We start from the raw sequence: 14957 nt of genomic DNA on the forward strand, positions 1-14957 counted from the left end.
GCGGAGGAAAAGGGGAGAGAGACGGAGAGGAGAGAGGGAGAGAGAGAGGAGGGGAAAGAGAGAGAAGATGGGGAAAAGAGAATTAAAAAAACAAGACATGGAGAGGAGGTCAGAGGGATGGAGAAGAAATAGCAATAGAATGGAGGGATGGAGATAGAAAAAGGAGGGACCAAGAGATCATGGGGAGAGGGAAAATTAGAGATGGTGGAAAAGATGACAGCGGAGAGATGTTGATAGACAGTCAGGACAGAAGGAAAGAGAAGGCAGAGCCTTCATTGGACAGTGTCTGGAAGGTGAGATCGAGACGTCACGCTCCGTCGCCGGGTTTGCACCAATGGCTGGCTGGGATTCACCCTAGGGATGGTCTGGGAGAGATATGGGACTGGATTGGTGTGAATGATGTTGTGACTGTACCTGGGGAGAGCAGAATGGCAGCAGGTGTGCGCACAAGTAACAATTGAAGCTCCCAAGGTGCTGCAGATGTAACCCATCGAGGCACCTGTTGGTCTAGACCAGGCTGGCAGCCTGCAATGCAGTGTTGTGATAAGTTAATGGCTGGTTCTGGAGTTTATCATGGATGTAATTCCAGTTGCCATTGCTCTGCCCAACTTTCCAGCTGATCCATCTCCCCCTGCATCCTCAGACAGCCTACTTGGATATCTACGACTCTGCCAATTTTTCATGCCAACTGCAGCATAACTGATCAGCCCATCTACATCCCCATCCAAGTCAGTTGTATATAATACAAGCAGCCGATGTCCCAGCATCAATCCCTGCAGTACACCACTGGTTGAGAAAGGTGCCCATCAGATCCCCTTTAAAATCTTCCCCTCTCCCCTTCAATCTATTCCCATCGTCTCACCCAGCAGTAATAGTTATAATTGACCCACATCGGGACACACTCCAGTTCTGTTGCACAGAGTGATCCAGAGGAGGTGATTTGCACCTTCCCCAGAGATTACTGCAGTTCATTCTGATTGAAATACTCACCAGTTCCTTTACTTGGAGACACCTGTTATGGAAATAAAACAGAAGGGCATCACTGTTCATTCAAGATTAAATGACAGAGTCATCGAGTCATGCAGCATGCAGTGAGAGATTTCGCCTGCATCTCCCACTGACTAGGAAAGGCACCCAACATACAGTAGACCCATCCCACCCTGGAATCTTCTCCCTCTTCCCATCAGGGGGAAGGCTGAGGAGAGTGAAATCACGTAGCAACAGGCTTGAAGACATTTTCTTTCCCGCAGCCGTTAAGCTCTTGAATGAGCCCCACGTGCTGTCCTCGCTATGTATGAACTAAGCTCTCTCATTGTAACTTTGAGCTCTTGCTCTGGTTGTCTGTATGTTAAGAGTTGACTGGTTGGACAGCACGCATCCTTCTGCCCATGATGCTGTTCCGACGTACTCACAACCATCTAATTTCTCCCTGCCCACTACCCATAACCCTCTACTTCAATGAGATCCTTAATCTAAAAGGGCCATACTCCTTCAAAGCACTGAACGATGTCACTGATGACTGAAGAGCAATGCACAGTGACAGAGGCACCCTCTCGCTGCTCCGCCTTCGTCGCTGCACTCACCTTCTCCTTGTCCTTCAGCTTCTCCTCAACGCTGTTTTCTTTCGAGATAGCAACGTCCCCATTTTCAAGTGATTCGAGCTCCTTTTCAAGCCTGGAAAAGTCGAGACTGCATTTAGTAACAGACAGAATAATGTACATCAATATCCCAGAAGCAAAACAATTAAGATCCTGGCACATAACAGGGGCCTTGTCATGGTGAGTTACCTTCTTGGCTGGTTTGATGAATTACGGACACAAAGACATCTGTCCTCACTAATAAGGTTATCTTGTAACATCTTCATGCCCCCGACATCTGGCTCAGTTCACGTTTCTTTACCTCCACACTTTCAAAGCAATGCACAATAAAACGAACAACTCGCTTCTGAACAAAAGAGCGAGTTTGCAGCGTAAGTGCTGCCATCATCTATGGCAAGGCAACGCTCACCCCTCCACGATGAAATATTTCATTCACCAGCTGGAGCTCACGATGTGTATTGGTTGCTGTGTCTCGCACGTAGAGTGTTGAGACTTCCAATGCACTTCAGACACTGTGGAACATTTTGAGGCAGCTTAAGCGGTTCAGGTCAAACAGGGAGTCTCCAGAGGTTGGAGAATGGGAACAATGGACGGAAGCGCCGGAGGAAACTCAGCGGGTCACGTAGCCTTCGTGGAAGGCAATAGGCCGTTGACGTTTTTGGCCCTGAGCCCTTCATCGGGGAATGGGAAGGGCTCAGGCCTGAAACGAAGACGGCCCATTGCCTTCCACAGATGCTGCGGGCCTTGCTGAGTTTCCTCCAGCGCTTCCGTCCAATGTTTTCTTCTGCTTTTTAAAAAAATTTCAATCAACAAAAGAAAATCAACGAAACATCACAGATATAGACAATAAATTTTCAGAATCGAGCTAACTACGTGCTGACGTACAAAGAAGGAAGAACCAACACGTTATCACAATATGAAGACAAAAATTATACACCTGCTGACCCTTAAAAGAAAAATCGGAAAGGGAGAGAAATAAAGGAAGACCCCCCCCCTCTCTGCCAAAGGAAAAAAAGGGGTAATTCTCCCATCTGATGTTACAAAATCATCTGTTTTCCCAAAGCGTTAATTACAGACAGATGAAACATGATGCGATTCATCCAGAGCTTCCTTCCTCCCTTAAGGGACAAATATCTCGACATAGACATCATTAGGGATACTGGAGATTGTGATATTGGAGACCGGAGGTTGGGGGGAGTGGGAAAATTGTTTCAGCAATGCAGGACTGCTAAGGTTTTCTCCTCCTGTGTAATTAGTTCCTCCCTGCCTCAGTCAACCTGGAACTTGGAGGGGGGGGTGGCGGCACCATTAGCGTAGCGACTGGGACTGGGATTTGAATCCCGCGCTGTCTGTAAGGAGTTTGTACCTTCTCCACGTGCCAGCATGGGATTCCTTCGGGTGCTCTGGTTTCCTCCCACCTTTCCAAAAAAAATGTACCAGAGGTTGTAGGTCAATTGGGCATAACTGGGCGGCACGGGGTCATGGGCTGAAAGGACCAGGTTACCGTGCTGTACGTCTAAAGTTATGAAACTTGGTCGAGCGGGGATTAAAGAATTGGTTGGAGTTCAAGCATCATGAGAAATTTGAGCCAGAATGTTGGATTGGTAACCCAAAATCAGTAGATTCATCCCAAGTTACTTGGGATGGAAGGAGATACAAGACACTCCAGATGCTGAGATCTGAGCTAATAAAAAAACATCTGCTAGAGGAACTCAAGGTTTACGTGCCCCACACTGGTTATATGAGAACATTCAAATAGCAATTTGCACATCCATCAATTTGCAATGCCTGTGGTCAACAATGTAAGAAATGTTACCTCCACATAACCTAACAACCCGCTTATTTCTTTATTGTTGAGGGAATGATACTGGCCAAGGCAAGCTCCCTCTTCAAGTAATGCCACCGGTATTTTTACATCATCCTGAAAGTGTACCATTTCACCTGTGGCAATCCAAGTTCATGTTTATTAGCATCTGACTGTACATATACAACCAGATGAAATAGCGTCCCTCCAGACCGCGGTGCACACATATACACACAGTACACATATTCACATACATACATACATAAAGATATATGATTTAAAATAATTATTTTAAAATATTTTGGGATGATTTACTTTGTTACAGTATCTTTAACCCACTACCATCATGAAAGAGGTATAGGAGCATCAAAATCAGGACCGTTAGGCTGGGAAATAGTTTCATCCGCAGACTGTGAGGTTGATGAACGGTCTCCTGTAACCAAGTAAATGTTTCCAAAATATGTATATCTCTTTATATTATATCTTTATGTGATTATTATGTGCTGTGTTTATGTGTGTGTCCCGTGGTCTGGAGAAAGCCTGTTTCATCGGGTGGTACTGTACTGTTGAGAGTGATACGGGCCAAATTCAGGCAAATGTGGTTGACTTGGGGAGACAACCTAGCATGGACAAATTAGGCTGAAGGGCCCGTTTTCTTGGATGTGTAAGTACCTGTTTAGCTGCAGCAAGTAAGACTTTCAGTGCATACGTAAACTGTATAATATGAATAACAATCAATTCATTATCAAGGGCGGAACGGTTGACATAGCGGTGAGGACAACACTTTTACAGCACCAATGACCTGGGTTCGAATCCAATGCTATCTGTAGACGTTCTCCCCATGACCAAGTGGGTTACCTCCGGGTGCTCCAGTTTCCTCCCATGTTCCAAAGGTTAATTGGGTGCACTTGGAAAGTGTGGGCTCATGGGCCAGAAGGACCTGTTACCATGCTGTATCTCTAATCTAAAATGATCATTATCCAAGGACTGGATTCCTGCTGTCCCTATTTATTCCCCAGCTGGACTGTGGCGCAGAAGGTGGAGCCACTGCCTTACGGTTCCAGAGACCCGTGCTCAATCCTTCTCAAGTTTCCGCTCTCACACTTCCCTCGAGCATCTCTAAATCCCACTTTGCGCAGGGAGCGGGCTTATAAAATAAGTCCTCGCCCAAATCTTGTCTCCAGAACACAAGCCTCGTGCTGGGAGCCCTTGCTCCTATTTTTGTTTTATTTCCGGTAACTTCCGAGGAAGAGTGCTATGGCGGCAGCCCGCGCCAGCCCCCTCAATTAATTTACATTTTCCAAATGCCATTTCATAAGTGGAAGCGAAATCTGGCCGCCCCAAACAACTGCCTGCCTCTTGCCTCAACAAGTCAGGTGTTTCCATGAGGACTCTTTGCCGGAGCCGTACCAACCAGAATGGCCTTCCCAGAAATCTTTGCCAGCTCTAGGGGGAGTTGAAAGAGGTAACCACACCTTTCTGAGGGTGTTGGCCATTATTGCTGCTACTAATGATCTACTGTACAAGCTCCAAATTGAAAGTGAGGATTTAGATTTGTGTAGCGCCCGCTGTAACGTTTCAAATTATTGCAGTCAGCGAAATATCTGGGAGCGCAATCTTGGTGGCAATGGGGAGGTGGAGAGTGCAGCAGAAAGCTGCCACGATCAGGGAGTGATGACTCACACCATTGTAGGCTCAGTGTAAGTCATAGAGTCATACAGTGTGGAAACAGGCCCTTTGGCCCAACCTGTCAATGCAGACCAAAATATCCCACCCACACTAGTCCCACCTGCTGTACTTGGCCTGTATCCCTCTGAATCAATCCTATCCATATATCTGTCCAAATCTTTAAAAACATTGCAGTATTACCTGCCTCAACCACCTCCTCCATTCCATACACCCGCCACCCTCTGTGTAGAAAATGTTGCCCCTCAGGTGTTCTGAATGAGGCGGAACCAAACCTTAATTGGCAGCTGGTGTGTCCTTCGACTTGACAGAGGGCAGTGCTGTCACATGACAGCACAACCTTTCCCAATACATCAGGTTCCTGTTAAATCTCTCCCCGCTCACCTTATACCCATGTCCTCCAGTTACCGATTCCCCTGCTCTGGGCAAAGGACTCTGTGTGCAACCTCTCGCGGATTTTGTACATCGATATGAGATTGCCCCTTATCCTCCTGCACTCCAAGGAATAATGCCCTAATATGCTCGATCTCAGCCCACCCCGAGTCCTGGCAACATCTTGGTGAATCTCTGAACTCTCCCCAGTGGTGGCCGAGATGGATTCCTTTGGTAGGTGGTGCAGCGGGGATTGTTGTAACCTCCTAGGCTCCATTGGGGCATGATGTAGGATCGCTGTAAATCGGTGCTTGATGGTGGATATGGAGTCTGTGCTGCTAGACTCCATTATTGATGCCACACAAATCATCGCAGCTGAACCAAGCCTTTGTACAGTGTTGATGGGGGATGGGAGGGGAGGTCCACAACAAGTATCTGATGCAGAAACAGGGTGTCACCACAAAGGCTGAGGGGTGCTATTGTGCATTGTCTCACAGTCCGGAAGTGGGGGGGGAGGTCAGTGGGTGAGTAGGGAGAGAAGGTCAGTGCTGGGATCAGGTAGACAGAATCGCAAGAGACCAGTCGGGTTCATCGGCTGAGAGAGGATGGTCAGAGGCAGGGCTGAGGCTTTGGCAGGGATCGAGGCTGGGAGGGACATGGCAGGGAGGGATGCTGGAAGTGATGGAGATCAGGAAGTTGTCTAGCTGAGGTGATGGGGAAGGTGTAGGAGTTGTGGCTGAGATTGGAGTGTCAGAGCCTAAGATTGGAGAGCGGAAGGTGAGAACAGACATGGGGTTGTTCGATATTGGAGGAAAGGATCAGGTCACCCTTTATGCCACCATGGGTCACCTTCCCTTCCAATCAGATCCCTGCTCTGTCTCTAATTACCCAACCCAGGATGTGGCTAAATTGCTTCTCTGGCTGGGAATCCAGAACGAGGAGTACAACCTCAATTCACATGATAAGATGAGGATAAAATTCTTCCACTCAGAGGCTGGTGATGCTATGGAATACATTACAGGGGAATACAGACACCAAGCTGCTAAATAGTTTTTAAAAATGTAATATCGAGATGCAGCATGGTAACCGGCCAACGACACGTGGTCTCCAACTAACCCCCTACGACTTTGGAAAGCGGAGCATCTGGAGGAAACCCATGCAGACACAAGGACAACATAGAAACTCCTTGCAGACAGCGGCAGATTCGAACCCAGGTCACTGGCACTGTAATAGCGTCATGCTGACCATGCTGCCCAATATATCTTTTATGGAGGTGGATAGATTTTTAGAGGAAGGACCCTGGGTACAGTGGAAGAGGCAGTGTCACAGTGGAGGTCAAATTCATAGAGGGTAGGCTCTGACCACCCGCACGAGGGGCAGCTCATACACATTTGTTGCACCCATTTTGTGATGGAAAACATTCCAAAAGCTTCCATCTCTTGCTTTTCCTGAAGCATACAGTGGGAGAACAGGAAATGAGTTGGAGGACAAGTTGCCTCAAAGGGACTTCCTCCTCCCATTCTCCGAATTTATGCTTCCCATTCATCTGGCATGCTCCAATAGGAGTGCTGCCCTGGGGATGAGTCTGTGATTGACAAGGACGGTCAGTGAGTTTAAGCTGGAAATGCCTGGTTGAGTTTCCAGTGGAACAAAAAGAGTTGCAAATCCAGCGCAGAAAGAGTCAATCTTCAACAATTCTGAGTGAAAAACTCTGTGGAACGGGGATAAATTCATAAGACATAGAACCATAGAATCTTACAGCACAGGAGCAAGTCCAGTTTGTGCTGGACTATTATTCCGCCTCATCCCATTGACCTGCCCCCATTCCATATCCCTTCACACCACCCCCCCACCCCCCCATCATGTATGTACTTGTCCAAACCTTTCTTAAATGTTAAAATTGAGTCGGTGTTCACCACTTCGGTTGGCAGCTCATTCCACACTCCCACTGCTCTCTGTGTGGAAGAATAAGTTCCCCCTAAACCTCTCTGATTTCCCCCTTAACCCATGTCCTTTGGTTTGTATCTCACCTAATAAAACCCATTGCATTTACTCTATCATAATTTGCATAACATGTGACTTTAAAAAACAATTTGCGGGAGCCTTCAGTCTCTCTGCTATTAAAATTTTCAGGAACGGCAAGAGATGGAAGCTTTCAGAATGTTTTCCATCACGAAATGGGTGCAACAAATATGCACCCTCGTGTGGGTGGTCAGAGCCACAGCCACCCTCTGTGAATGTGACCTCTCCCCTACGACATTGACTGTACCCAGGATCCATCAGCTTGAACTGCCTCCACGTAGCTGGTCGAACATTTATAAATCATTCCAAGTGCTGTTATGTAACACACGCACAATGATAGGGCATGGTACAAAGCAGTCTTCAGAATTGCCATAGAAACGGTAGACTTTCTCCTTGTACGTCCACATTCCAGGCCTTTGTACATTAACTGCTTGCTGACTTCGATGAGCTGAGCATCTGAACGAGCTGGGCAGACATCAGGACTGGCTGAGCTGAAAGGTTCCTGCTGAAAAACTGGCCAATTCGCCTCAAAAATAAAAAGAGAATCAATATCTTTTGTCTTTCCTTGAAGCAGTGGAATCCGACTGCATCAACACAGGCATGATTTATCCTTGGTTGAGGTCCAATCATTTTTTATTCTTTATTGTTTGGGATGCAGTGCGGTAACAGGCCCTTCCGTCCCACGTTGTCCAAATACACCCATGTGATGAATTAACCTAATAACCCTGTATGTCTTTGGAATGTGGGAGGAAACTGGAGCCCCCAGAGGAAACCCACTCAGGTTACGGTGAGAATCTACAAATGCCTTACAGATAGAAATAGATTTGAATCCAGGTCGCTGCTTTGTAATGGCGTTGAGCTATCCACTATACTACTACGTTAGAGTGTATGGAATTGATACGATCCCCCCTACGTACCCCTATCATCACCCCCCCCCCCAACCCATCAAATCAGTCTGGCTAGGAATGCAATTGTGCAGTAAATGGAAGGACCTCCTGAATCCAGGAGGACAGTCAGATTACTGCTGATTTAAAACACTTCACTGCCTCTGCTCTCTATCTCTGGGGACTCAGTGTCATTTTGTTACCTCTACGGCGTGGTAACAAAATGGAGGCTTGGCAGAGGCTAGACTCATCCATTATGTCCACAGAGTGCACCTACTGTTTCTGCCAGAGGCTCACACACCGCGTAACCCACCCATTCACCCACCCATTGACCTACCCAGTCATCACCCACCCATTCATCCACCCAGTCACCGACCTAGTCACCCACCCAGTCACCCACCCATTCACCTACCAAGTCACTCATCTCATCACCTACCCATTCACCCATCCATTCATCCACCCAGTCACCGACCTAGTCACCCGCCCATTGACCTACCCAGTCACCCACCCATTAACCTACCCAGTAACCCACCTCATCCCCCACCCATTCATCCACCCAGTCACCGACCTAGTCACCCACCCATTCACCCACACAGTCACTGACCTAGTCACCCACTCAATGACCTACCCAGTCACCCATCCATTCACCTACTCATTGACATACCCAGTCACCCACCCATTAACCTACACAGTCACCCACCTCATCCCCCACCCATTCATCCACCCAGTCACCGACCTAGTCACCCACCCATTCACCCACCCATTAATCCACCCAGTCATCAACCTGGTCACCCACCCATTCACCCACCCATTCACCCACACAGTCACTGACCTAGTCACCCACTCAATGACCTACCCAGTCACCCATCTAGTCACCCATCCATTCACCTACTCATTGACATACCCAGTCACCCACCCATTGACCTACCCAGTCACCCACTCATTAACCTACCCAGTCACCCACCTCATCACCCACCTATTCATCCACCCAGTCACCGACCTAGTCACCCACCCATTCACCCACCCAGTCATTGACCTAGTCACCCACTCAATGACCTACCCAGTCACCCATCTAGTCACCCATCCATTCACCTACTCATTGACCTACCCAGTCACCCACCTCATCACTCACCCATTCACACACCCAGTGAAGTGCTGTCTCAAGATGGCAGGCAACATCATAAAAGACCTCTATCACCCTGGTCACCTCTTCTCACTGCTACCTTCCAGCAGAAGATATGAAGACCAACACTTTTAAGTTCAAGAACTCTTTTTTTTAAACCAGCAGCTATCAGGCTCTTGAACCTTCCATACTACCCTAACCCTGACCATAAACTACTTCTGGTCCACCAAAAGATCTGTATGCACTATTGAAACATTACTTTTTGCTCTAACTGCAATTATGAATATTAATGATCCTTGTTCCTGCCTTGCCGCTGTTGTTGCAGCAAGTAAGAACTTTGGAGGATTTGTATTTATGTCTATGACAACAAAAAATTTATTTCTGAGCTTAAGGGAACATCCCTCCTGCATCCATCCAGCACATCCCTGTAAGGATCGTATGTCTCAAAGAAAGCCCCTCTCAGTCTTCCAAGCCCTTGTACAGTATTTCTGAACCTGTGGTCTGTGAGTTTGTTACAGGTAGTCCACAGTAAATAAAAGAATATTTAAGGTGGTCAGTGGGTGAGAAAAGGTTGTGAACCACTCATCTGGAGAATATTGTTCCAGCCCCGCTCAAATCTCTCCTTATGGAACAAAGCTGCCATCTCTGGGGCCAGTCTCATCTATCTTTACTGCATTTCCTGATGACAGGTTGATAGGATGTTTATGAAAGCCTTAAAGGGGCATTTAAAAGAATCATGGATGAAAGAAAAATAGAGGGTTACGAGGGTTGGTAGGAATAATATAGGCCAGCACCACATGAAGGGCTGAAGGAACTCTACTGTACTATAATGTTCTATGTTCTATGACAAGCACATTTTTTTTGTAGGTAAAGAGACCAAAACTGCACACAGTCATCACCAAGATCTTCGAGGTCTTTACTCCTTGACTCAGACCTTATAGTGAAGGCCAACATTCCAGTGGTCTCCCAAATTGTTGGTTGCACTGGCATCATGGCTTCAAGTGACTTCTGTCAAGGTTTACAGAGGTGTATTTGAGCATCAGTGTTCATTTTCCTGGCCACCATGAAGCTTCCAGCTCCCGGGGGAGTTTTGCAACAGAATGGATGGATGCTGCATCCATGGGAAGGGGGTGGAAAACTGATGTGGCGGAGATAGGTCGATGCAGGGAGGCCTTTGCTCGAAGGGAGGAGACAGCGGAGATGGCCAGTGTAGTGACTCAAAGCCCGCACCGTAGGGAAGATTCCAGCGTCAGCAGGTCTCCATGCCCACTCTGCCTGATCCTGCAGGCCGAAGGAAAGTTTGATGAGCACTGAGTTTGGAGGACCTACCTCATGCAGCCCAAAACTGTCTGGAGGCCAGAAGGTCAGAGTGATCATGATCCTGGACTCTGGCACACAGATAGATCTGAGCATGTAGGATCTCAGTGAGCACAAAGAATTCTGTTTGAGTGTTGACCCTCTTGGTTTGAGCATTGATTTCAGAGGAAACAAAATGAGTAAAACCTTCCTCTGGAGGCTGTGTGACCTGCTGAGTTTGCACTCGACCCCAGCATCTGCGGACTTGCCTTTTTAACTGAGTAGAGCCTGAGAAATAAGAAGTGTCGTGCTTCAGGATAGTGAGGTTGGAAGCCTCGTTAAAGATTAATCTTGCACCTTGCATCACCGTTGATGTCTCTTGGGGCATTTTACATCAGAGTAGGTGATGGGGAGAATTAAAATCCCACTGGAAAACGTAGAGACGAATCTCCTCGTGGCAGTCGGAATCATGCCCAAAATCGTCCATTTTGGAGTAAGTAAAATTTCAGCCTGTTTGGAGGTGTGGGAGCACAGTTCTAGTATTTGTATCAAATCTGCTGGCAGTGACTGCAATCTGACATCAAGGTTCAAGGTCAAACTTTTAATAAAATAAAAATCTGGGCAAGGACATGTAAAAAGGATGAAAAAAAAAACCCCTCAAACAACAGAAGATTCAAATCATTGGTTTACAGCCAATCACTCCATTCCAAATGATTTCTATAAGTGCACTTTGATTGCAAAGAGTAATTACTCTTGAGTAATTGAGTGAGTGAATGCCAGAGGGGCGACCTTGCTCATAGCTTCAACAAGCGTAGATCTATGGAGTCACCGACTTACGCAGCCCAACTCAGCTATTTTGAGCAGACCTTATCTGAGCTCGTCCCAATCGCCTGCGATTGACCCATATCTTTCCTACCCCATGTACCTGCAAACATTACTATTGACCCAACCTCCACCTCTTCCTCTGGCTGCTCGTTCCACAGAGGGTCTGCATGAAAGTTTCCTCTCTCATGCCCCCTTTTAAATCGTTCCCCTCTCACGTTAAACCGATGCCTTGTAGTTTTAGGCTCCTTGACCCTGGTGACTATTCAACTCCTCATACCTCACTGTAAGGCCACCCCTCAGCCCTAATGCTCCAGGAAAAATGGACCCGGCTTATCCCGTCTCTCTTTATATCTCAGGCCGCCCAGTCCTGGTAGCATCCTCGAGAATGAGCGACGTGGCTGGCGCAAATGCCCAGTGGCCCAGGTTTGATTCTGGCGCTGTCTGAAAGGAGTTTGTACGCTCTCCCTGTGTCTGCGTGGGTTTTCTCCAGGTCTGCCGGTTTCCTCCCACCCTCCAACAAAACCACGAATGGGGGTTTGTAGGTTAATTGGTGTATTTGGGTGGGATGGGCTCGTGGGCGGGAAGGGCCGTGCTGCATCTCCAAAAAAAATATATATTTTCTCCTCCCTCTCGAACAGTCAGGTGTGCAGCTTGTTCTCAGGCGTCGTGCTGACAGCAGCTGTGGTAACTGGCTCCTTCTGACCAGGGATTTGGCTGCAGACATCTTCAAACTGTTGCGTCAGCAATTCCTTGGGTACTCACCTCAAGGGACGCGCTGGTTTTTGTTCGCAGTTCTGTCCCAGGAACGGGGTGGGGTGGGGGGGAGAAATCAAAGCAGAGACTCTGGTGCAATATTCAGGGAGTGCTCCCTCGACAGGAGAGGCACAGACTGTTGAAAGATTGAGTTCTGTTGTCCCTTGACGGGTTACAGAGGCTTGTGTGAGTTAGGGTAGCAGGAATTTCTCAGAGAGATAAATACATTCTCTGGTATGTGAAAAACACACAGAAAATACTGGAAATACTCAGCAGGTCAAGAACCACCTGTGGGAAGAGAGAGTTGAAGTTTCAGGTTAAAGACCATTCATCAGAACCAGGAGAGAGATTGAGAGAGAGAGAGAGAGAGAGAGAGAGAGAGAGAGAGAGAGAGAGAGAGAGAGAGAAAAGATAGTTTTAAACTGTAGAGGTGGTGGCAGGAGGGATGGATAGGACAAAGGAAAGGTCTATGACTATGTTGTGTTGCTAGGATGTCCAGTCCTCCTGCCACTCTCTCTGGAACTTCAAATCACCTTTATATATTTCCCTTCTACATTTCTGATGGGTCTGAAACGTGAGCTCTGCTTTGGGCTCCACAGACACCGCCTGACCGGCCGGCTGAGTGTTTCCCATTTCCGTTTCAGATTTCCTGCAGCCGCGATGTTTTCTGATATTCATGCTGATTGGGGAGTCGGAGGGAATGAACTGGACTGGACTCCAAGGCGAAGAGGCGTTAGAACGAGGGCAGAAACGTGGAGACCGTGAATCAATTTCACCGTCCAGCTGGATCTTGTGTGACCTGGCCTTCCCCTCACAGAGAAAAGGATGAAATGGAAGTAGTGCACAAGCCTGCGTGTGCACCTTTATTATAGCAGAGTATTGGGAGCAGGTTGGGCGGAGGAGATTGGGAGCTGACCCCCTTGCAGTCCTAATTTTTATTTGTCCTACTTGTGATGTAGGGGACCACAGTGGAGTCGCTGCCAGCTCTCAACCCATTCTCCCACTTGGTTCCCTAGTGTGCCCCCACGTCCATCAACCCTTCCTCCACAACCCCCCTCCCCTCTCCAATTCTCCAATCACCCACAGTGGGGAGGAAACCCAATTTACAGTAGCCAATCAGCTCATTGAAGATCCAGAAAGCCCTATATAGTCGGGGAAGGGTCTGTATAGTGTAAATGCTCCTGTGACAGATTATGGTGCCTCTGGTCAGCACCTTTTGAGTAAACAGAAATGAGTTAAATGCTAAATTAACCTGTGTTGGTGCTGTTAGCTCAGGCACGATATGGTTGAGGATCACTTGCACCTCTGCGGGGGGGGGGGGGGGGGGTGGGGGGTGGTCTGGACTGCGCTGGGTGACATTTTCAGAAACAGTGACACCTAAATGACTCTATAAAATTTTTGTGCAGTGATTCAGCAGAAATGTATTCATTTTTATAAAAATATCCCTGCAGTTAGTTACAGCAACAAAAACATTTTTCGTGAGCCCAGCTTACACATATCAATATACCTACAAGGCTAAAACTCGATGCTCATTTACTTTTTGAACTTTCCGATGAGCTCCGGTCAGAGCTCCCCCCCCCCCCACCCCGCCCCTCCTCAACGCCACCGCCCCGCTGGACATACAAGGAACACACACCTGTTTCTTCTACACTCGGTACAATCAGCCCATGGTTGGGGACACACACACACACACACACACACACACACACACACACACACACACACACACACACACACACACACACACACACACACACACACACACACACACACACACACACGAGACCATGAGTTACCGGGCCGGGTGACACCAACTCCAGAGGCTCCACTGTCCAGGACACCACAGAGGAAACTGGTTCTTGTCCTAAAATTAGTGCTGTTGGGTCTGATAAATATCTGCCTGAGAGAGTATCATCTCATCTGTCCCCCATCTACACACACCGCAAATTCCCACTTCAGTCTCCAACTGCACCTGAAATTGTGCTTCAGGACCTATTGGCCTCACTAACCACTGGCCTTAACCTCCTCTCTGATGCACATAATCCTTAGCCCTGATTTAAAAGATTACTCCATAGCCTAAGGCTTCTTCGCATTGCAGGGAACCTTCCTTCCTGAGCTGAAATAACCAGAGGGGTTGAGTAAGGTCGCCTGGACCATGTGGCACAGGTCACAAAGACCTATTGGCCACTGCATCACCCATATAACCATATAACCATGTACGGAGCGGAAACAGGCCATGTTGGCCTTTCGAGTCCACACTGGTTCACTGATTTTGTGCACCCAAGCCCAGTTCCTGAACCAGATGCCCTCCTGTACGAGGGGACAAAATACAATCAAAGTCAAGGCTAATTGGGATTTGCAAGGTGATAGGTCACATGGCTGTGTCTGGACATTGTGGGCTTGTGGGCCAGAAGGGCCTGTTACGGTGCTTTGCCTTTAAATTAAATTAAAATTAAATAAACAAAAAAATGAATTAGACTTAAATTTAATTAATTAATTTAAAAAGCCCCTCTCCTGCCTTTCGACAGGACAAGCTGACTGCTGCGAGGCAGCTGAGTCTTTTATGAGGTGACCTTTCTCTGAGCAGGAACAGG

The 14957-nt window shown here is 47.6% G+C and overlaps 1 protein-coding gene across 8 annotated transcripts in view; it reads right to left on the reverse strand.

Annotated features, from left to right (window-relative positions):
- The window catches only part of LOC138758907 (paralemmin-1-like), a 178872-nt gene that overhangs the window by 14065 nt on the left and 149850 nt on the right, over positions 1-14957 (reverse strand). For all 8 annotated transcript variants that reach the window (XM_069928493.1, XM_069928492.1, XM_069928494.1 and 5 more), the window contains 2 exons: positions 1584-1674; positions 991-1012 (listed from right to left, as the gene is read on the reverse strand). In XM_069928493.1, the coding sequence (XP_069784594.1) occupies positions 991-1012; positions 1584-1674 (113 nt within the window). The remainder of the gene's footprint in view (positions 1-990; positions 1013-1583; positions 1675-14957) is intronic.

This window comes from Narcine bancroftii, chromosome 3 (genome assembly GCF_036971445.1).
Source record: "Narcine bancroftii isolate sNarBan1 chromosome 3, sNarBan1.hap1, whole genome shotgun sequence".
Taxonomy (NCBI): Eukaryota; Metazoa; Chordata; class Chondrichthyes; order Torpediniformes; family Narcinidae; genus Narcine; species Narcine bancroftii.